The sequence below is a fragment of the Malaya genurostris genome, chromosome 2 (assembly GCF_030247185.1).
Source record: "Malaya genurostris strain Urasoe2022 chromosome 2, Malgen_1.1, whole genome shotgun sequence".
In the NCBI taxonomy this organism is placed as follows: Eukaryota; Metazoa; Arthropoda; class Insecta; order Diptera; family Culicidae; genus Malaya; species Malaya genurostris.
In genome coordinates this window covers 123974151-123997556 of record NC_080571.1, presented here as the reverse complement: position 1 = coordinate 123997556, position 23406 = coordinate 123974151, and the positions used below count along the sequence as shown (strand labels likewise).

The 23406-nt window shown below is 35.3% G+C and overlaps 1 protein-coding gene across 1 annotated transcript in view; it reads right to left on the bottom strand.

Annotated features, from left to right (window-relative positions):
- LOC131432365 (neuroligin-4, Y-linked) overlaps window positions 1-22845 on the bottom strand; it is a 215616-nt gene extending 192771 nt beyond the window's left edge. The window contains exons 1-2 of the mRNA XM_058598598.1: window positions 21462-22845; window positions 21188-21351 (exon numbers count right to left, since the gene is read on the bottom strand). Coding sequence (XP_058454581.1) covers window positions 21188-21351; window positions 21462-21739 — 442 coding nt within the window. The 5' untranslated portion in view covers window positions 21740-22845. The remainder of the gene's footprint in view (window positions 1-21187; window positions 21352-21461) is intronic.
- Between the last annotated feature and the right edge of the window lie 561 nt (window positions 22846-23406).

Below are 23406 nucleotides of genomic sequence, written 5' to 3'. Positions count from 1 at the left end.
GAAAACTAACTAACAAACAGTTCGTCTTGTTCCAAAGCAACGGTTACAATATGTTCGGATTTTTAAAATTTCAATTTTTTTTATATAACTCTCGGTAAACTTTTATCCTCCTGTTATCACAATAGGAATTTTTGCTCTAGTTCCAATTTACAGCGAAAACGAACCATGGCTTATCTGTCACATTTTTGTTATTAGCTCGATGAAGATGAAATTTGACAATCTCTCTCACCAGCAGGCGTTAAACCTCCTCATCATTTGAATTTGTAACACTAACAATTAAAATTAAATCTTTAACCCTATAACTAGTTGATGGCACCAAGCATAACAGGGCAGTAATACTTAAAAGGTATGAGAAAAGAGATAAGTGGTTGGGTAAATAGAATACAAGGGTTTATGGAGGGGATAGTTAACGAGCGGGGGCGAACGACGGAGTTACGAATATAAAAATATAACCAACACCGCTAACACAATGTCATATTGATTCTCCTGTTCGACAGTAAGTAGCGGTTCCAGGATCAGTTGACTCTCGATCGGAAACTAGGATCTGACGACTGCGGATGCTCAAGCGACAGCCGAGCCTTTCCATTCAAATGGTCTACACTTTACGTGTTGCCGATGCAGAACAGTTAAAGATGACCTTTGAGTAGGTTATATTTAGAACATTCCACAGTCAATAGTTTGCTGTTTCAATTGTCACATTAATCACCGATTTTTGTAATATACTAGCTGCTTCAAGATTTGTTTGTTTGTTTTTTATCATAATTTTCGTTAAGGCGCTCTCACTATCATTTTTATAGCACAATCTACTATGTGTGCTTTAATCTGGTATTTATAATTTTTATCTAACAAAGTATGCAACAATTTCAGCATTGTGTTTGTCTTTGAATTGTGCCACAACCATACTTCTAAATGTGTTGGATTGAACTCGAATCTCTTTTATTGCATGAATGCATTTGTTCTTTTTGTAAAAATTAAATTTCAATCACTGTAGGTAACGGTATCACGGCAACGCTTAACTTCAATAAAATTCAACATGATTGCGGAAGCACCAGTGCTGGCTGTTTTCATTCATTAAATTTTGCTCATCTCAAAACCATTTACTACGGACAATGTTTTCTTGATTATGGCAAAAGTTTTTGTTATTTCCTACTGAAAGTAGGATTGAGTAAGACAATGAGAGAATTTTTTATTAATAATGCGACCATTATTTTTTGTATAAACTTATCATTTTGTTTGTTTTAGGATTTTTCCATTTACTTTCTGATTTATTATCATGCCATACTATTATATATTCATGTTTCATTAAAAAGTAGAAATGAAAGGATGCTGTTTAAGCTTGGACATTTTTTGTAACTTGTGCCCGTCAACATACGGGTGTGAGTATGTTACATAGAGCAACTGCTCCCTCAATTATCTCAGCTCCACCATTCATCTCATGTGATTTTTGCTGGGATCTTTTTGGTAACTCGTGTGAATCTTGTCTTGTGTCGTTGTCAAACTTGTTCAGTTTGGTCTTTCATTTAATCAATTTTACTATTATATCTCTGAAGAAAATTAGGCTGCGCTACAACTCCTGTCAGAGTTACGCTTATTCCGAAAATGAAATTTATTAATTATTTAAAGAATTGTAACACGAATCTAAATTGAGCCCTCTTGAAGCAAGTGTTGGTAGTGTGAAAACGAAGATAACCCTTGAGCGTTTATGATAATGCTTCCAACGAGACTCATGAGCGCATTGATTAGTATCGCAATGTCTAATTTGTTTAAATTTTAAATTTTTAAGTTTTTATTGACTTTAGGTGAAATGTAGCGGAATGCGCGAATCTCGTTTATGATCAATTATTCAAAAACTAGACCGATTTTCGAAAAACTAAAAACACTTAAGTTTTCAAAATCAAATTTATCACAACTAAGTATTCTTATAATTTTGAAATTTTGCTTTGCCGAGCCGTAATTGGTTTTTGAAATGTATAAACGGTTCCGTTCCACGGGGATGATTTTAGAACTAAAAAGTAGTGTTTGTGACAGAATTTCACAACGAATCTGAAAATGCAACTAAAAATTATAAAATTTTAGCAAAAACAACCGAAATTTAAAAAAAATTACAAAACTTTTCCGCATTTTTTTATTACTTGCGCACTGCTATTTCGTATTGAGGTAGTGTGAGAAATGCACGGTGGACTCGGTGGCATTTTATCGTGAGCTAAAATTACATATCAAATAATGACGCGAATTTATGCAGCATTGCGTTTTGTGTTGAAATGAGGACGAGTTGAATACAATAAAATGGCTATTGTAAGAAGTCGTCTATTTTCTAAAAAACTGTCATTTATAATGCTAAAAATGTCCAACTCTGTTGAGCTCAATGCATTGATGTTGCTGAAGCAGTAATGTTTGGCTGTGTAATATCATATAATAGGTATTATTTTACACTGTAGCAATTTTTATACCAAAACTAAAACTTTAACCTTGACAGGCTACTGTATTGAATAAATACAAGCCTAGTATTATCGCTCATGTAGAATATTTGAAAATATAACTACTGGCAAAGATATCGAGAATACTTAAATTACTTTTGAAGAAGAATCCATGGTTGCTACTAAACTCAGGTATATACGAGGTCTGTTCAAAAAGTACCCGGAATTCTCATTTTTCTAAAAAAATATTTATTTATTCGTCTACATCTATATGGTCCCCTTCAAAGTAATCCCCCCTAGATACAAAACACTTATGCCAGCGTTTTTTCCAGTCTTCGAAACACCTCTGATAGTCATTTTTTGTAATGCTCTGTAGCACTCTCAGCGATTCTGTCTTTATCTCTTCAATCGATGAAAAACGCTGTCCGTTCCATGGGTCTCTTCAACTTTGGGAACAGGAAAAAATCACACGGAGCGATATCTGGTGAATAAGGAGGTTGGGGCATGATTAAAGTCTTGTTTTTAGCCAAAAAATCACGAATAAGCAACGATGAATGAGCAGGTGCGTTATCGTGGTGCAAAACCCATGAATACTCATCATCAGCAACTTCTCTAATAGTAATTCGGCGATCATCCATAATCATTTTTATTTCTTTTCCCACATTTTCATCGATTATTGACGTGCTGGGTCGACCGGAGCGTTCGTCGTCTTCGCGGCCATCTTGGAAACGCTTATACCACTCGTAAACACTTGTTTTTTTCATAGCAGACTCACCGTAGGCTCTCTGTAATATTTCGCACACTTGGTTACACTTTAATACAATTTTAATACAAATTCTTTGACTCTTCAATTCTTCCATTGTTTAAACTAACAAAAATCGCCGAGCTCAAAAAAACACGTCTACACCAGCCGCTACAAGACAGAATGTAAACAATAAATACAGCTGAAAATTTCACCATACATTAGGGACATATGTACCAACACAATAAAAAAAAATTTGACCACCGGACTCTCCAGACGCGCGCAATTAAAAAATTCCGGGAACTTTTTGAACAGACCTCGTACATGGTTAGCAAGTTAGTCAATACATACTCGTGATGCACAGCTCTATTGTAAGAGTAATCACTAACAATAACGATTGAATTAGCATATATTCAAAGCGTGAAGGATTCAAAAATCCATTACGTCCAGTCTTGTTTACAAGTTAACATAACGAGAGATAAGCCCGCTGCGCTCAATCACTGAAAAAAGTTCTGGTTTCTATGTGTCGGTTTTTCTTGTTATGCTTTGTGCGACGGTTCGTTCAACTGAAGCGGATAAAATTTTGCGCGCGTTTTATGACATTTCACCTTAAATATTGAAATCGTCGTTATTATTTTCGTTATTCTCATTTCATAACAGTTGGTGATATCAGATGGAGTTTGGGAAGGTAAATGATTAATTTTAAACTATTTTCAAAGCCAAATTGAAAGAATCGCGCATGGTTTGTTATTAAAACGACTTTTGCTATAGTCTTAATTGACGATTTTCAGTCTACCGAAGATCACCCACACGCGACGGATGACAACGCGATACCAGAAAAAATCCCCATAATTATCAGTCGACGACCTTGCTTTTGCTCGGGATATCAGAAATAATCCCTCATGCACTGATGCGCCGAAGACGAACCGTGAGGAAAGTAAAACTCTTATTATTCAATCAACAGGAAACTGCCCTCGGCATCTTGGAGCCCAAGCAGTGTGCCTTAAAAACTGTATTGTTAAATTAAAAAAATTAACAGGAAACATTATTATATCAGTGAGCTGTCCGCCAAGACCATCGTCATAATGCAACGCTACGCAAAACCCTGTTAAAATCTTCTTAGTGGTGTACCTTATGATAAAAAAAGAACCGGAATTTTCATTTTAAAATTCCCGCGCTTGTCCAATCGGTAAACTTTTATTCTCTCAACGTTGACAACACTTTTATACACATTCTGTCAAATTTTGACGCATATCGTACGATTAATTTTTGTTTGGCGTCTATACAAAGAAGTTGAAAAATTTTCGTGTTTTTTGCGTGAATATTCTTCGGTGTTATTAGTTTGCATGAAATTATTTGAATGATTGTCGCTTTAAATGACAGTTTGGAATATCAATCATATGATAGAAATTGTGTGAAACCTAACTTTGAAAATTTTTGGGATTCTTCATCTTCAATGACGGATTGATTTTAAAAGACTCGTCACCCTGTAATTTCAAAATTGGAAGTCGGAGTACGATAAAATTGACTAATGTATGTATTTAAATTTGAATGTTTGTTTTGGCCTTCTTTTAGCTTCTCTATTTCCGATACTTTCGGACACGGAATACGGAAATCGGTGTAACCGAAGTCAGTTAAATTCGCCTGATGGATTGTTAACCATTTCAATAGATTCAAAATTTTTGAAAATCAGTGTAGCCATTTTAGAGAAATCGTAGTGCGTTCCACATAAATTTTTGGGTACCTTCCGTGATCGAAAACTGAAAATAAGTTCATTTTGTCATTAGCTTTCAAAATCTGTGAGCCCGATAAACCCGATGAATTTATGTCAAATTTTTACACAAACCACTCTGTATCTCCTGAACCGAAAGTCGGATCTGATAAATGAAATAAGTATTACATCTGATCTGATCTGATAAATAAAATAAACATTAGCATCTGATAAATAAAATATTTCATTACATATATCATCCTATAGTTCCGGAAGCAGAAGTCGGATCCTAATGAAATTCAGAGACCTTATATGGGAGCATAGGACTTTTCATATGAGTCTAAGTTTGCAGAGTTGAACCTGCGAGTAAGTCATTTCGCAAATTTTTGAGCTGCTCAGAAGAGGTGGTAGTCGGATGGGGCCTTTGTTTGGTGAGTAAGCCACATTGAACTCCCAACCCACTTGCAAGCTGTCGTTGCGTTTATGTGTCGTCTTCATCGATTAACACTTGCAATCTGGCGTCATTCCAACTTGCTGGAAAATGTGGCGTTATTAAAGTCGAAATCATCCTCTTAAAATTTTCTAAACTACGTTGGAGTATTACAGTTTGATCGCCAGACACATCCACAAGCGTACGGTGACTTTTGGACACTTTTTCCATTGATTGAACATGAAAACCAATGCACTCAGAATCTGGTTCGTTCGCCGACATCTTTGACGTGCTATGAAAACAGATTGAAAGAGCTTTTTAGAATGCCTTCTATCAAAAGATATCGTAGATTTATTAAATTGAAAAAATAACCGACTTTAAATCACCGACACGGGGAACCTGAAAACCTGATGCACTCATTTTGCATTCAAATTTCAAGCGCTATCAGCATTTTATTGAAATCAGTTTCTTTCTTCTATGCTCTTGTAGTCTGCCGATAAACTCAATTTTTTCACTACTTGTCTCAATTATCCTCGTAGAATATATGTGCCATTCAAGCAAACGATATCTTTATTTTGATGCTCGGTGTATAAATAATTAGTTTATGTTTGCTTTTGCACTCGCTTGAGTTGCAACAGCTCGGTAATTGATGTGACACCGCAGAAAACAAGTGTCCCATTCATTCAGTATTTGATTTTCCAGCTCATGAGAACACGTACAAAACAAGGATGTGGACAGTCGGTGTTGAACAGTCGTTCGCACCGCACGCGTATAGCTCTTGGCTCCTGGAATTTTTTTTCTGGCTACCTAGAGTTTCATTGATTCAAGGCTTCAGTCTTTTTCAAGGCTACCTGAATCACTAACTAAGTGACTAAGTGATACAAAGAGTGATATTAGAGTGACTAAGTGATACAAAGAGTGATATTAGAGTGACTAAGAAATTAATCAGCCTTTTCTAAGGCTAGCTAGGAGTCTAATCGAAGACTAATTTAGCCTAGTTAATTTAATTTAAAATTTCAAAAATGCCTGCGTCCAACCGGAAAGGCAACAAGCCTAAGGCTAAAAATAATTCAATACGGAATAAATCACAATCCGTTATTCAACATTTTTCTAATAACATTCACGATCTTATAGAATCTGAATGTAAAAATAAAAGACAACGGACGGATTTCCCTTCCGTTGATCCTATGCCGTCTAACAATATTTACGAGATTCTTCCTGAATCCGATTGTAGCGACATAGAAGAAAATTCTTCAAAAATTCCCAAAATGGACGCTTGTCGTTCTGGGAAGAAACATCAATCTATGCCACCAGTGACGGTGATGATTTCCGACTTCAAAGCATTCCGTACTGAGCTTTCTACTTTTCTCCCGGAAGTAAAAGTCTCATTTCAAATCGGACGAAGAGGAGAATGTCGAGTCTTGGTGGATGGATTGGAAGATTACGAAAGTCTTATTCGATATTTGTCCGAAAAACTTCATAAATTTTATTCATATGATATAAAATCAGACAGACCCTTCAAGGCTGTCTTGAAAGGATTATCAAATGATCAAAGTATTGATGAAATTAAAAATGAACTAAAAGAATTGCTTGGTTTTGCCCCTTCCCAAGTAATACTTATGAAAAAAAGAGCGAATGGTACTTCTAAACCACGCTCTGGAATTTCCCATGAACTTTACCTAATACACTTCAATCGAAGTGATGTAAACAATTTGAAAACTTTAGAAAAAGTACGTTTCATTTCCCACATTAAAATTCATTGGGAACATTATAAACGGCATAATCGTATTGCAAACTTAACGCAATGTCGTCGTTGCCAAGGCTTCGGTCATGGAACCAAAAATTGTCATATGGATATACGGTGTTTGAATTGTGGTAAATCGCATTCGAAAGACGCTTGTCCAATGAATGAAACCACTGATAAATTTTCATGTTCAAATTGCAATGGAAATCATAAATCCAATTATTTGAAATGTCCTGTCAGGGAAAAAATTTTAAACGCTCGTTCGCTTAGACAACAAGTCAAATCAACGACCTTAAATTTACAGAACATACCTGAAAATTCTTCTAAGGCACCTGCCAATTCGTCTTCTAACGAAAACAATTTATTGACAGGTAGATCGACCTCGTCATCATCTTCTTCTAATGTCAGTTATGCTGGTATATTAGGTAGAAATCTATCTCCTATTTCTTCTAATGTAAATAATCAAAACACAGGACCGCCTTGCAGTTCTTCTTCTAACGAAAACAATTTATTAATAGGTAGACCGGCCAAATCATCTTCTTCTAATGGCAGTCTACCTACAAATATTCCTTCAATGCCATTCGCTTCTTTAAATGAAGTCGATTTAGGCGATATAACTGAAAATAAAATGATCTACCTACAAGATCAACTTTTTCAAATGATCATCCAAATGAATTCGACTTCATCACTTTTTGAAGCATTTCAAATCGGATGGAAATTTGCAAATAATATTATAATGAATTTAAAATTTAACAGTGATGTTAAATAATTATTTGAATATTTTAAATTGGAATGCTCGATCTTTGAAATCGAGTGAAGATGAATTTTATAATTTTCTCAAAGTTCACAAAATTCATATTGCCATTGTGACAGAAACTTTTCTTAAACCAAATGTAAAATTGAAAAGTAATCCACATTATGTGGTTCATCGATTTGACAGGTTTACTGGAATTGGTGGTGGAGTTGCCATTTTTGTCCAACGGCAAATTAAACATCGAATTTTACCTTCTTTCAATACTAAAGTTATTGAAAGCTTGGGAATCGAAGTTGAAACCATTCATGGAATTTATTTCATCGCTGGAGCATATTTGCCATTCCAATGCACCGGCGAACAATTAAATTTCTTTAAAGGCGATTTGCAAAAACTTACAAGATATCGATCGAAATTTTTCGTAATAGGGGACTTAAATGCTAAGCATGTCCAGTGGAATTGTAGGCAAAATAACAGTAATGGTAAAATACTTCATAATCAACTCTCAGCTGGTTACTTTACAGTTCTTCATCCCAGTAATCCTACTTGTTTCTCTTCCGTGAAAAACCCGTCTACAATTGATCTGGTTCTAACAGATCAAAGTCACATTTGTAGTGAACCGATTACTCATGCTGATTTTGACTCAGATCATCTTCCTGTAACATTCAGACTTTCCAACGAAGCTATAATTAATCCAATTAGTTCTATTTTCAACTATCATAGAGCAAATTGGTTGGATTACAGATCTCACATTGAAAATCATGTGGATCATGAAACTATTTTAGAAAATTCTGCGGATATCGACACAGCAATTGATAATTTGAATCATTATATTATCGAAGCTAGAAATCTTTCAGTTCCCAAAGCTCAAACTAAATTAAATTCTCCTATCATCGATGACAATCTTCAACTGCTCATTCGGTTGAAGAATGTTCGTCGACGACAATATCAACGTTCTCGTGATCCTGCTATGAAAAACATAGTTAAGGATTTACAAAAAGAAATTAAACATAGATTTACTCTTTTGCGAAATGAAAATTTCGCTAAAGAAGTTGAACAAATTAAACCATATTCTAAACCTTTCTGGAAACTTTCTAAGGTTCTTAAGAAACCTCAGAAACCTATTCCTGCTCTCAAGGAAGGAAATCAAATACTTCTTACAAATGGCGAAAAAGCTCAAAAACTTGCTCAGCAGTTCGAGAGTGTCCACAATTTTAATTTGAACGTTGTGAGTCCTATTGAAAATGAAGTCTCACTGAAATATGATCATATTTCAACCCAAGTGTTATCACACGATGACATTATTGAGACGAATTTTGATGAAATTAAATCAATTATTAGAAAACTTAAAAACATGAAGGCTCCTGGTAATGATGGAATTTTTAATATTCTTATTAAAAATCTTCCCGATGTTGCCTTGAGACTCATGGTTAAAATTTTCAACAAGTGTTTTTCATTAGCTTACTTCCCAAAAAGATGGAAAAACGCTAAAGTAATTCCTATCCTAAAACCTGATAAAAACCCAGCAGAAACATCAAGTTATCGCCCAATTAGCTTACTTTCTTCTATCAGTAAACTTTTTGAAAAAATTATCTTGTTAAGAATGATGACTCATATAAATGAGAATTCAATTTTTTTACCAGAGCAGTTTGGATTTCGTCATGAACATTCAACTACTCATCAACTTGTCAGAGTAACGAACATGATAAAATCAAATAATTCTTCTGGGTTATCCACTGGAGTTGCTCTTCTAGACATAGAAAAAGCATTCGACAGTGTTTGGCACAAAGGTTTAATAGCAAAAATGTCTGATTTCCAGTTTCCTATTTATTTGATCAAAATGATTCAAAATTATTTAACTGATCGTACTCTTCAGGTTAGCTATCAGAATTGTAAATCTGAATTGCTACCCGTACGAGCCGGTGTTCCGCAGGGTTCGAGTGTAGCTCCAATCTTGTATAATATTTTCACTTCTGATCTTCCAAATCTACCCGTTGGTTGTCAGAAATCGCTATTCTGTGACGACACAAGTCTGTTAGCCACAGGTAGAAATCTAAGAGTGATCTGCAGTCGCCTACAAAGAAGTTTAAATATTTTCAGTGATTATCTGTCAAAATGGAAAATTAAACCAAATGCAGCAAAAACGCAATTAATTATCTTTCCTCACAAGCCAAGAGCTTCTTTTCTTAAACCAAACAATAATCACATTCTCAAATTGAATGGCTTGGAATTGACATGGTCTGATCAAGCTAAATACTTAGGTTTAACGTATGACAAAAAACTCACTTTCAAGGATCACATTGAAGGAATCCAGGCAAAGTGTAATAAATATATTAAATGTTTATATCCTCTTATAAACAGAAATTCTAAGCTCTGTCTAAAAAACAAATTGTTAATTTATAAACAAATTTTCAGACCAGCCATGCTTTATGCGGTACCAATTTGGTCAAGCTGTTGTTCCACCAGGAAGAAAACGCTTCAAAGGATTCAGAATAAAATTCTGAAAATGATTCTGAAGCGTCCTCCCTGGTTTAGTACAAATGAGTTACACAGACTCACAAATATAGAACCATTAGATGTAATGTCACATAATATTATAAGCAAATTCCGACAAAAATCGATGCAATCTTCAATTGAATCGATTCGCTCTCTGTATTAGTTAGTAAGTTAGTATATAAGTTCCTTTTCCCCATTACACAATACAAGTAGGTTTAGAATTTTCCCTACACAAAAATCTCAGAATTGCGGAAGCAAATAATGTCTTCATGGTAATAACCAAATCATATATATATAACAGGGCTGAAAAGTCACCACTTGTGGCTGAACACCCAATTTAAATCTTAATAATTTAATTTTAACTCATATTCCAATAAATAGTTATTTAAAAAAAAAAAAAAAAAAAAACAAGGATGTGGAGACAGTTGAAAAATAAGAGTTGAACAATGCAACACCGTTTATTCAGAGTACAATCTTCCGATTTTATTTCTTTATATTGAATATCCTTAAATGTTAAATAGTTTGCCGAGACCCATATCGATTTTCATCGATTGCTTTTGAATTTTATTCAGATCTGATTTTCCGTTTCGGAGCCACAGGTTTATGAGAATGATCGGGTTTAAGATCTCCTTTTGAGTTATGACACGAAATAGATAGAAAATTTAAATCTAGCTTCGTTTGGAACTTGGTTGCAGAAGATTCATAGCTAGCCGATCTAAATAGGATAAAAATAATAGCTAAACTTACAATCATAACATAATAAACTATTCTATTAGAATTTACATGTATTGGCTTAACTGATAGGAATAGTAAACCGATTGCCGGATCAAAATTTCATTGATTTTTTTTTCTTTTAATTCCACTACACATTATATACTGTCACTTGTTTTCACTGATCACAGTATACGTACTGATACGTATTTCGGTACTCAACATAAGGTCATCATCAGTGTCAGAGCTCATCCGATCAGAAGACAAATTTTGAAATTTGATAAGTGTAAACAGATTATTATAGCTCGTTTAGTTATTATATTGTTATCATCGACATACGACTGATTGCTACTGCGTAACTGATCGGGATTACCTGAAATTGCATAGAGGATTACTAGATAATCAGACCTGGGACTGGCAAATCATCCTTCATTGTACATCTTCTAGTAATCCCAGAGTTCTTTCATCAGTACCGGTGTTGGCTAGACCCGTACGTAGATCGACTGAGGAATGGGAAGGGATGTTAGTCCAACACTTGTTGTTACTGGAGCCCGTATATTCCACTGCGCACTCAACAAGTATCACGGGAGAAATATATTCGTTAGTATAAATAGTATAAATTTCAGTAATGGAAGTATTCGCGCGCGACTTAGTACGATCCGGTTTCAAGGTGCTCGGAGTCATTGACTTCCCGACTGAACGTTTCAACAATTTTTGATACTGAAGTTCCGGGAAGTCTTGATTCACAGTTCTTGTTCGTGGAAACTGAAGGAAAATTTAAAATAATATCTTGTAACGAATAAAAGCTTCCGTATTATTTTTCTAAATGAAAATACCTGCTACAAAATAAATAAGTGAATAGGATTTAGACAAATTAGTTGATTCATTGTAGTAACATAGTCAATCAAGTATATCAAATAATTCAAAATCAGCAAACAAAGGTGAATAAATTTCACGCCCGTGTTGATTGTTTATTATTTCCACTTTCTTATTCACCACTAAAAATGATTAATTGGTTATATTGGTTGATATGGGCTACCGACTGATCATGGGCTGGCTATCGAGAAAAATTATTAATTTATCAAACAATCAAAAATTTTCCTGCTTTTTATTCAGAATACCGATCTATGTTATCTCTGTTACTTTGTAATATCGACGGATCTTCGCAAGATTGGATTTTCATTTTCATAAAATTTATAATATTGAAAGACAAGCAATAACATGGAAGAAGAAAAAAAATACCAAATAAAACTTAAAGAAAAAAAACATCTGCTATTGTCGCCTTTTACGACATGGAAGCAGCAACCCAGTGAATCTATTCTTGATCAAGTTTTTTTTCCATCGGATCCCACACGGTATCTAGGCTGGTCCTGTCCGGAGAAAGATAATAGGTACTATCAATTTCCTAGTAGACCCCAGCCCCTCAGTGACTTACGTAGTAGTTTGCAACCATGAAAAATATGACTATTAGTATATCCAAATGTATTCGAAATCGCTGATGATCTAATTAAGAAAAAAATAAATTAACCGAGACACTTTGTACATGCCATATTGGCAAACCCTTAAAAAATATCCCAACTGTAATTATGTAGTGTTTCATTAAATATCTCACTATCAACTGAACTGTTTAACTCATCAGTATTTTTAATGTTTTCTTTCAAAGACTATGAAAAATAGTTGTTGTCATGATTTAAATCAACTTCATCATGTGTAATGTTGGGATTCAATGTTTGGTTGATTCATTTATTTGTTCAATGTATATTAAATTCCTACACACCAAAACAAAATTTATTTTACAGGTGACTGAATCCATCATACGAAGTAATTCACAAATTTGCCTAATTTGCCAAATGACAGAAAATTTCATTTGTAATGACTTAATGCAAAATTAGCATGAATTTTACTGGTTTCGACTGTAACTTGCATTCTGCTAGCATGTGCGACTGTATGGATTTAAATGCACCTTTTACCAGCCAAGCAGATGTGTGCTCCTGTGGCTTAGTTGATTAACAGACGTACTCTGTGATCCAATGATTCTCGGATCATGTCGCGTTGCGGTCGCAATCAGTATTGATTTTTTTTTATTTCAATGAGCTACACGTCATGGAATTCAAGACACAGTATTGAATGTTCTTCCACGTAAAGGGTATAGACAGGTTTTCATACAAAAACTGCCCCCAAACAGAACAAAAATTGATATGCGCTGTTTGAAAGGGTTTATATTGGAGATGATTTTCTCAAAATTTTAACACTTTAACTGCCATATTAGTGGAGTTAGGGTGGTTTTTCTGATTTTCATTTTATTTAATTTTTTCAAAAACCTCTTTAGCAAAAAAATTGAAAAAAAATCAGGAATATTTTAGGAATTATGGAAAATCTCTCTGAATTTTTTCAGAATTTTTCAAAATGCATTTCATGTGAAAAAAAATGTTCAAAATTTTCGAATTTTTTTAATCGCACTTACACTTTTGGTACCACTCTAGCTTTTACATCAAAAATAAATCATTTATCAGTACATTACGCTGTATGTTTTTCAGATTTTTAAAAAATGTGGACGGGTATAATATCAGACATTAAAAAAAAATTCATTCGGAAAAGCATGCGTCTCCATCAAATTGTCATCATCCGATGGAGATGTATTTAGTTCTAAAATCATATATCACATGCCCTTAGAACTAAATACCATGCGTTTCCATGTACAACTTGAGTTCAGGGCTTAAGAAAGAATTTTCATAAGGAAGAATCGGTGAGAGAATCATGAATCAGAAACAGAGCTGCAAATTGTCAATCATGTCAAATGACCTTGTCAGACTGACTAAAATCATCGTCAACTGTAAACTGTACGATCAAAGTGTCTGTCAAATGAGATACTCGATAGTTCAATGACCAAGTAGAAGTATACTCAGTCAAAGACAGGTGACGCATTTTGTTCTCTCTCTCATTATCCTATTCCCTGCTGAAATAAAAAAAATCCATGAGAGTACTAACATAAACATAAATTGATAAAGTTCATTGTTCTTTGTAAAAATTCATTGGATTTCGGAGTTTATTGGTGTACATGAATTTAATTCAATGTTTATGCTGCTTGATTAATATTTAGTCACATCGTAATCAAGCAGTGACAGGAGAACTGAAGATAATATCAATCGCATCGGCAATCAATGAGCATCCTGGTGAGTATAATATCAAGAGAATTTATGTTATGACAGATCGGCTCTCAGACACTCAATATATGATGATTGGTTGAGCCTGGTTGGCAGCAGTCCAGTGACATAAACTTTCCAATCTTCGTCATGCAAAGTTGCTCGTTGATAGTGACATTTAGCAGCTCTGATCAGAAATAATGCATTGACAAAAATTTATGTTTTAATATACGGTTTAAAGTTTTTATTCATGAACTGATAAGTCATTTTACATTTATTTTACATTTATTGTATTCAAATCAAATAATAACTATATTTAGTAAAAATTCAAAAGGACAATTAAATTATAGTTCTTTTGCAGAAAAAAGTATTCCTAGATACCAAGCGCAAAAGCAAGGAAAATTCGAAACCAAGCGAAATCTAAAAAACTATCAGTTTTAAGGTAAAATGTTCGTCGACGTTCTGTATCACTTGGCTATTCATACGCCAAGTTGCCTGAAACTGCTCAACAAGACAGCTAAAGTCAAACGGCTTAAGCTCATAAAGACGGATTAATCAAACTGAGATCGGACTGACAGTAAATCCGTCGAAACAAAATGTATGAGAGGGAAAGGCTTTAAAATATACCATCTTCCCACTCGAATAATGGTGTGTGGCGACTATGACTACGACGCTCCATTTATGTGCATCTAATAAGAATAATGAACGTCTGGTATGTATTTCTTCCCAAGTATAGAAACCTACAAAATCCCAAATTTAAGTTTTTCAATTTCAAAAATGTTGCTCTATAAAATATGATGTTCGGAGTAAGTGCAGCAAGAGTAAAAAAAAATGAATAGCACCACAGTGTATAAAAACAGTGAATTTTCACGAATGGTTGCAACAAATCGAATTTAGGAAGTAAGCCACTTCTCTAATGAATCTGCAGAGTCAACATCTCTGATGCATACAACACCAAAGCAGGCAACAAGGACTGTAATTATTTGAAAACAAAAATAATTTAAAAATGACTCAAATACTGTAGTTGTGATTGTCTGGGCACTTGGCACTTTTGATGTAAAACAAAGAGTATTAAGTTGTGTACACTGAGGTTTTTTTAATGCGAGGGAAATGTTCAGAAATTTGCGTAAAAAATCGTGCTAATTCGGAGATACGTATACGATTTTACATAATCAGGATACAATCTTATAATAAGTTGGAAATGTCATTTGATAGCTATTGCTGGTATGTTGACATGTTCTTTTTCATTTGAATCGATGCAACTAAAAATGTAAATAAATCACCGAGCAGCTGACTTATTTTCATAAGCATATCTGGACAAATTTTGATGTTTCAGAAAATCCATATACACCCAAACCTCCGTTTACGTAAACTTTTTTTTACGTTACCTCTTTTTACGTAACTCTTTTTACAACAAAAATCCCAAATAACGTAATCTTTTTTCACGTTGAAAATTCCAAATACCGTAAACTTTTTTTACGAACCTACTTCGTAAAATGAGGTTTTTTCATACAATGAAAATCGTTTCCATCAACTTTTCTACGCAATATGCACTAAACCAGCTCCGAAAATACCTATATTGCAAGGGTTTTCAAGGAATATCAATAAATCGTAAGTCGCCATCTTGGAATTCAGAACCACCTCAAACATCGTTTTCCGACATCTACTCATCAAACCCGTTCCGAAAATACCCATATTGTAAGGGTTTTCAAGGAATATCAATAAACCGGAAGTCGCCATCTTGGAATTCTGAACCACCTCAAACATCGTTTTCCGACATCTACTCATCAAACCCGTTCCGAAAATACCCATATTGTAAGGGTTTTCGAAGAATATCAATAAACCGGATGTCGCCATCTTGGAAATATTTTTTTCCTGTAAATACCCATAATTTTCGTTCCATAACTATCTAATATATCATACATATCTAATAATACATATACATAGAGAAAATTTTTTTTACGTTGAAAATTCCAAATAACGTCAACTTTTTTTACATTGAAAATTCCAAATAAAGTAAACTTTTTACCTTTTTTTATATTTATAAAAAATAGGTATAGAATTCGCTCAAACTTTCGAAAAATTTTCCGAGGACCGGAGGGCCGAATGTCATATACCAATCGATTCAGCTCGACGAACTGAGCAAATGTCTGTGTGTGTATGTGTGTGTGTCTGTATGCGTGTTGTCAACTAAGAGGTCGAGATCTCAGAGATGGCTGGACCGATTTTGATCAAACTAGTCGCAAATGAAAGGTTTCCCCGTCACCCAAAACGCTATTGAATGGTTTTGAGATCGGATGTTTACTTTTTGAGGTATACGAAGTTTTATGTCAAAATTTTCAGTTTTTTGACAGTATCTGTCACATTTGACCTTGAAAACGGAATATGGTTCCAGACTTAGATTTCGCTCGTTAATACCTATCCAACAAGCCATAGATTGTTAAAATCCGTTCATTTTTAACGGAGATATCGATATTTTTGTGTAAGCCTTATTCCAGTAGAAGGAATTTTGAGCGCTGTATGAAAAAGCAATGCTTGGGAGCAACATGAAACACGATATTTTATACTGTTACATATAATTGTTTCTAAGTACCAAAAAGACTGTGTACAGCATACTTTTTTATGACAATTTGCCTCGGACCAATTTTAGCACGGTTCATTTTTGGCAACATAATCTTTCGAATATGGCATATGTAAACCAGATGATACCAGCATTATCGAGTTGGAAGTAATTCCATAATTATATTGATTTAAACTATTTACAGCAATAAATGCTGGAAGAACATGACTTCCATATACCATACGACTCAGTTCGTCGAGATCAGCAAATGCGTGTGTGACAAATAATTTCACTCATTTTTCTCGGAGATGGTTAAACCGTTTTCTACAAACTCAGATTCATATGAAAAGTCGTATACTCCCAAACAAGGTTCCTGAATTACGTTTGGATCCGACTTCTGATTGCGGAACCACAGGATGATATGTGAAACGAAATTAAAATAATGCAATTAATTTTTCTCGTAGATGGCTGAACCGATCTAAGATTCAAATGAAATCTAAGAATCATCTATGATTCAAATGAGAGGTCTCAAAATTCTATAAAACCTCTTACTTTTTAGTCAGATCCGACTTCTGGTTTAGAAAATGCAGTGTGATTAGTATAAAAATGTCCATTTCACATAAATAATCAGGTTTATCGGGTTTGCAGATTTGGATAGTCGATTACCAAATAAATTTATTTCAGTTTGAGCGGTATTCGTTTTTGGATTCGGAATGTACCCCCAAATTTTAATTCGCACTACAATTTCTCAAAGATGTCTACACACTCCTCAGGTGAATTTAACTGATTTCGGCTACACCGATTTTAGAACTCCGGTTCCAGTATCGAATCGATTCTCAAAGCTCAATCATTTTCTCAAAAAAGACCAAATTGAACTTCTAAAACAAATATTACAGGACTTAAGGTCCCATACAAAATCGGTGAATTTTATCCAATTCTGGAATTACAGATGATGAGTTTATAAATTTCATGTAAATTGTTTGGCGTAATAATTTATGGCCATTCGAATCATTTTGGGCTATGCTAATTCCTGAATACCGGCTCTGGAAGTACCATAAATAATGACGAAAAACTCTAAAGTGGAACTTACTTCGACATCTCATGGAATGTTCAATCGATTGTCGCACGCTAAGATTGAAATTCGATATGTTTTGCAGTTTCGGCATTACAGGGTAATGAGTGATTAAAATCTCAATTTGCCGTTTAAAACGACGATAATCAAAACAATGTCATGAGAACTAAAACATCGAAGAATATCCACGCAAAAACACATGCGTATTGATAAAAAAAAGGTATCATCTCACTGCTAGGTGGATTAATCACGTTTTTTACGTTATAATTCGATTTACATAGTCCCGATTATTACGTAAATGGAGGTTTGGGTGTATACTAACTGCAAAAGTGACTGTTCATTTCAAATATTAATTTTATTTTCAGTTGTAAATAGCAGCTTATTTCTAGTTAATCAAGACAACAAATGCAGAGGGTAAATTTTCTTGAATTAGTGTTTGTCAGACAAATGACACTAATAAATCTTTGTGAAATAAACTGCACGTTTCAAAGATATCAGTCTGATAAACTACACCACTTATAAGTGATTCATACACCCTGTAATGCTAATGGAATGATATGGGCTTCCTATGAAAAAAATGGTATGATATGAAATGAAACGTAAAAAACCGGATATCTATCAAATGAATCGTCGAAGACGGCGAAATACATGCAAAAGTCGAAACAGTTTGTGAGTAAGTGGGTGAATCGTTTTAAGGAGCAAGACTCTTTGCAAGCGTATGAGTAATGTCAACAATGTGTGCGTAAAAACAAATTTCGGCGCTTCTTTTTCTGATTTTACTCAATAAATCTTCCGTATGGTTGAAAAATAAACCGATCGGTTCATACTACTTTAAATTGTAATTCAAGAAAAGCGAAAATCTTAGTCTAAAACTCCTTAAAACTGCTCGAGAAAAATTATTTCAGTTTCAGCTTACTTCCACTGACACATTTGATTAGCAACAAACACATTCATATATAGATTTCTTCTTGCAGGGATTATTGCAATATAAAGATTCACGTACCTTCTATAAGTATTCCGCAAAATGCGAAGCTTTAATTTAACACGCGAAAGGCAATGGATATGAGATGTTGTCGTAAAACTATATATTTTTCCGGAAAACTGCTTTTGTAACAGAAAATATCTAGTTTTTTTTATTTTGTGTAGCGCAATCTAATACAAATGCATTGAAGCAGTGTTGCTAACTTTTTTATTAAAGAATTAAAATCTACATTCATAAAATGTAAGCAATTTTCCATCAATCGTTGGTGAAAAATTGTTAAAAACTAATATTTCATCCAAAATGTCAGACTTAACATTCATTTGAGAATAAATAATTGTTAAAAAAGATTGTTTGAAACTCAATCGTGCACACCACTTTGATAAACTCGTTGCACTGCATATATGAATACATAGACCTATGTTATGACATACGTACCAAATAAAATGTACGTAATACACAAATTACCAACACATGTTAACTTGGTTTACTCTTGATCCTTAAAGAGGTGGAAAATGTCAACGACGTCAACTTGGGTCATTTTGAGAATTTTCGGGTGCAAGAACAAAAAACTGCTTCGAAGCGCGAAGCGTACCGGTGCACATTTCGGAAAAATGCTGAGATCGAATTGTAAACACTAGTCAGCTGATTTATTCTTGCATTGCATGAAGGGCATTACTGCCTTCTGTGTTAAAAAAAATCACGCTCAACCACTTTACCGATCGCGAGTAATTGTGGCCACACTCTTATGTAATAGACTGTATAACTAAAGTCACCAATCTGGAGGAGGAAAACTTGAAGTTACGAAATCTAAACATTAAAATACAAGAAGCTTTATTTAAAAAATTCGGTGAAATGACATTTAAAGAGATTCCTGGGGGATACCCAAAAAGTATCGGCTTCAAAAAGTATCGCAAGGTGCCGAGGATTTGGACTTTATGTTTGTAAGAGAGTTGGAGTTCCTTTTATGACCGAACGGTACTGGGAACTGGTTGAAAACCCAATAACCCAGGCGTAAACTCTAATTGAAGCCACGGAACTAAATTATTCTGAGAAACTTGATCCGGGAAGGTTGAATGCATTAAAGGTAACTAACTATTTATATATGGATATATTTTGTATTTTCTTGTATTTTCAGACCGGCGTTTCGAATGCAGAATTTCACTGAAAGATTCACCGGGAACACCTGTTCGTTTTGCACAGTATTTGTTTTTTTTTTCTGTTCGTTTATGCACAGTATTTGTTTTTTTAAGATGTACTATTTCATTCGGGATAGTTTTTGATGTGAACAAATTCAAATGACTAACACCCTTGTACTGTATTTCGTTCGTATCAAAATACTTTGATCGAATGCGAAATTTCCATTTTGTATTTCGATCGAGTTTAAACTTTTCTTATAACATCACTCGATCGAAATACAGAATGGAAAGTTGACATTCGATCCGATCGCAATACAGAATAAATAAACAAAAAAAAAAAAATACAGGAAAAAGCTGCTTGCTCTAGCTATCTTGGAAATCAACTCATTTTATGTATTAATTTTAGAAGAAAGCTACTTAAGCTCCTGGTTAATTTTGGTATTCCGAAGAAATATCAGAAAATTATATTGATTAACTCTTGTCTGGTGATCGGACAGCAGCATCCTATGCGTCATTGAGAAAGACGTCACTGCACTAATGGATGAAATACAATTTAATTCCAACCAAAAACAATGGCTTAGTTCCATAGGTGTATGTGTTTATTATCATACTAACGTTTTTATGAATCTTGGGAAAAAGTTCCTCGTTTTCCATGAAAAGTAAAGCAAAATTAATTTATTGTCTATAAACTTAATTATTGTACTCCAACTCTGTGTCTTCGTGACTTTTAAAGTACTAAACCACTTTGGGCTTACACATTGAAAAGCAATAGAAATAGGCACAAAGAATCAGGAGCACGTTTATTGATTTTTGGTAAACATAATATAAAATTTATAAAAGCAGGTAGCAAATGACACGAAAAAATCCCCTCACGAGGATAAACCTGGGCCTTCGTCGCAGTGCGATGGCACATACAAACTAAGCAGTTATGTCAAGAACGAGTGAGAGAGAGGGAGGGAGAGCAAACGACCGTAAGATTGTGAACGACGAAAAAGGTTCCATTTTATTACATTTCAATATCGTGGAACAGTTTTGGAAGAGGGCTTTCCACACACAATCAAAATATAATCTGGCGCTTTTCACATTCGTGTTTTCCGTTGGATCGATTCTATCCCATGGTCGCATCGTAAATTTGTACTCCCTTGTTTGTTGCGAGGCTTTTAACAGGACCAGTTCTTAGTTTAGCAGCTTTCCCACAGACCTAAATCGGTCATAAAATTCTACCAAGGAAGAAGCGTTTCATCAGGGGGGGATTCCAAACTTAACGATAACTTAATTTTCGACCCTCTTACCTTGGGTTGGAACGTAGATGTTCAAGTACAGACAATCTTCCGATTGATTCCTAAGGTACGGCAAAAGTCGTTTTAAATATTCTAATCTACCTCGGGGCATTCGTTCCAGTGCCGCTGTTTCATTAGCGATATCGGGAAGACGCTGTGGACACACTGGACTGAATCTATGGAGCAAAATGAATATTGTTGGAGAACGAAAGAAGGTTATTATGTTCAATATGGACAAAGGAGGTTAGGCATTTTTTAGAATATAAGGAAAACCCCATTCTCCTACCTCTCCGCTTTCTTGACTCCGGACCAGAGTGCCCCAGTTACCGGAGGCATAAAGCGCAATGTGCCTACGGGAGGCGAGGCATACGGAATTCCTCGGAACGCCTCCACCGGATCCAGATGTCTCCCATCCAGATGTTCGATGGTGCCGGATACCGAGCCGTATTTAATATGCACGACACGTGAAGTCGTTTTCTTCACGGAATCATTCTCGTCGCTATTGCCACCACAAGAGACACTCGAGGCAAATAGGGGAATGATTATCACTAGTGGTATCAACATGGTTATGCGGATCACGCTACAGGATTGTTGACATCATTTCTACTCATTTGGCATATATATGTACTTATGTTTTATATTCTTCGGCCCACTTTCGCACCAGAGCATAATGCTCCGTCCGTCGCCTATTTTGACAAACTGACAAATCTCATAGCATTCACATTTTTGCCTTCTTCTATCGATGGCACTATCACTGATTTGTAGGCAATCCACTGACGAAGGACACATGAGGGTGATATTCTCTTTGTTTCGGATTTCTCACATTTCACTCAAAGCGACACAACCACGAGGATTGGGCAAAACATCCTCCGCCACAGGATTGATTTCCTCTTGACTGCCTCTCTGGCAATTAATCCATCATTCACTCTTATCCGCGATTCGATACCTCTATTCTTAGCACACAGCACTCAAAACTTCACCATGAAATGCTGAATAACACTTTAACCTTTTCGCTAGTGCTTCCCGGTAAGGACTTATTTCCCCTCGACATTGTTTCACGTTCACGCGAAAGCATCGGACACACAACACTCTCATTCTTTGCACGTATATCCTGGGTGGTTGCGTATCCTTGGTCTTCTTACCGCGGGGACATCCATAAATCAATATTCGCAAACTGTAGCACCACCGTCGCCTAACAGCACCGAATCACTGCCTATCCACTTGGAAATGCTATCGTTAGCTATCCGTATCCTCGGGTGGTAATCCTTATTAGATCCATTGCAATTCTTCGCCTTCTATCTGGACGCTTTGTATACACATGAACCTAGACCTACCGCTAGTAACGACAATAATTTGACATAATTCACTACTGCAAACAGCGCTTAAGCACAGCAAAATCCGCTCGTCCCACTTGTCGACTGTTTTTCTTTTGACTGGTGCTTCCTATGCATGCCTGCCTACCTGCCTGGTACGCTTAGGATGGGGATGCTGAATGGTACGCTTAGGATGGGGAGCTTTCACACCTACACACATCAACGTCGCAGTTCACCTCACGTTTCCGTGAACCATTTTGCCACCCTGACGCAGCACAAACCCTTTAGGCAGTGGGGCAGGTTTCGAAAAATGACCTATTTCGCACGCACGTGACGCTCCGATCAGTTAGGATCCGCTCTCCATCACAGACTAACAACTGCCCTGCCATTCCTGCTGCAGCAAGGTGCTGGATGATGGGCTTGGCTTGAACCAGTGCCCACTGGTGGTCGGGATCGGTACTGCCGGAAAATCACAAGTGCGCATACTCGCTCTCCACGATTGGAAAAGGGTAAACAAATCGTTAGCTGGTGCCCGCAAACGTCAGAGTTCGGAACGGGAGAGCTGTTGGTGACACTTCGTTGCTATAATATCGCAGGGTTGAGTTATTTTAGTTGTTATTCATCCACCAAAGCTTACCAGTTTTTTTTTCTCAAATCGTTCACCCTAATAAGTTTACCTTCATTTGCTTATCAACGACCCGCTTACCTTGGGTTGGAAAATGGATGTCCATTTGGGACATAAGCGACAAATAATTTGAATATTTAATTCTATAATGGAGCAAAAAAGTCATCAAAAACAACATAATTATCAAGACAATTTACGTGGAAAGAAATAGAGCAGTTACGGATTTCTTTCCGTGTAGATAGTTGAAAAATCATGAAATCAATCCAACTCAAACTTCTCATGAAGTCATGATA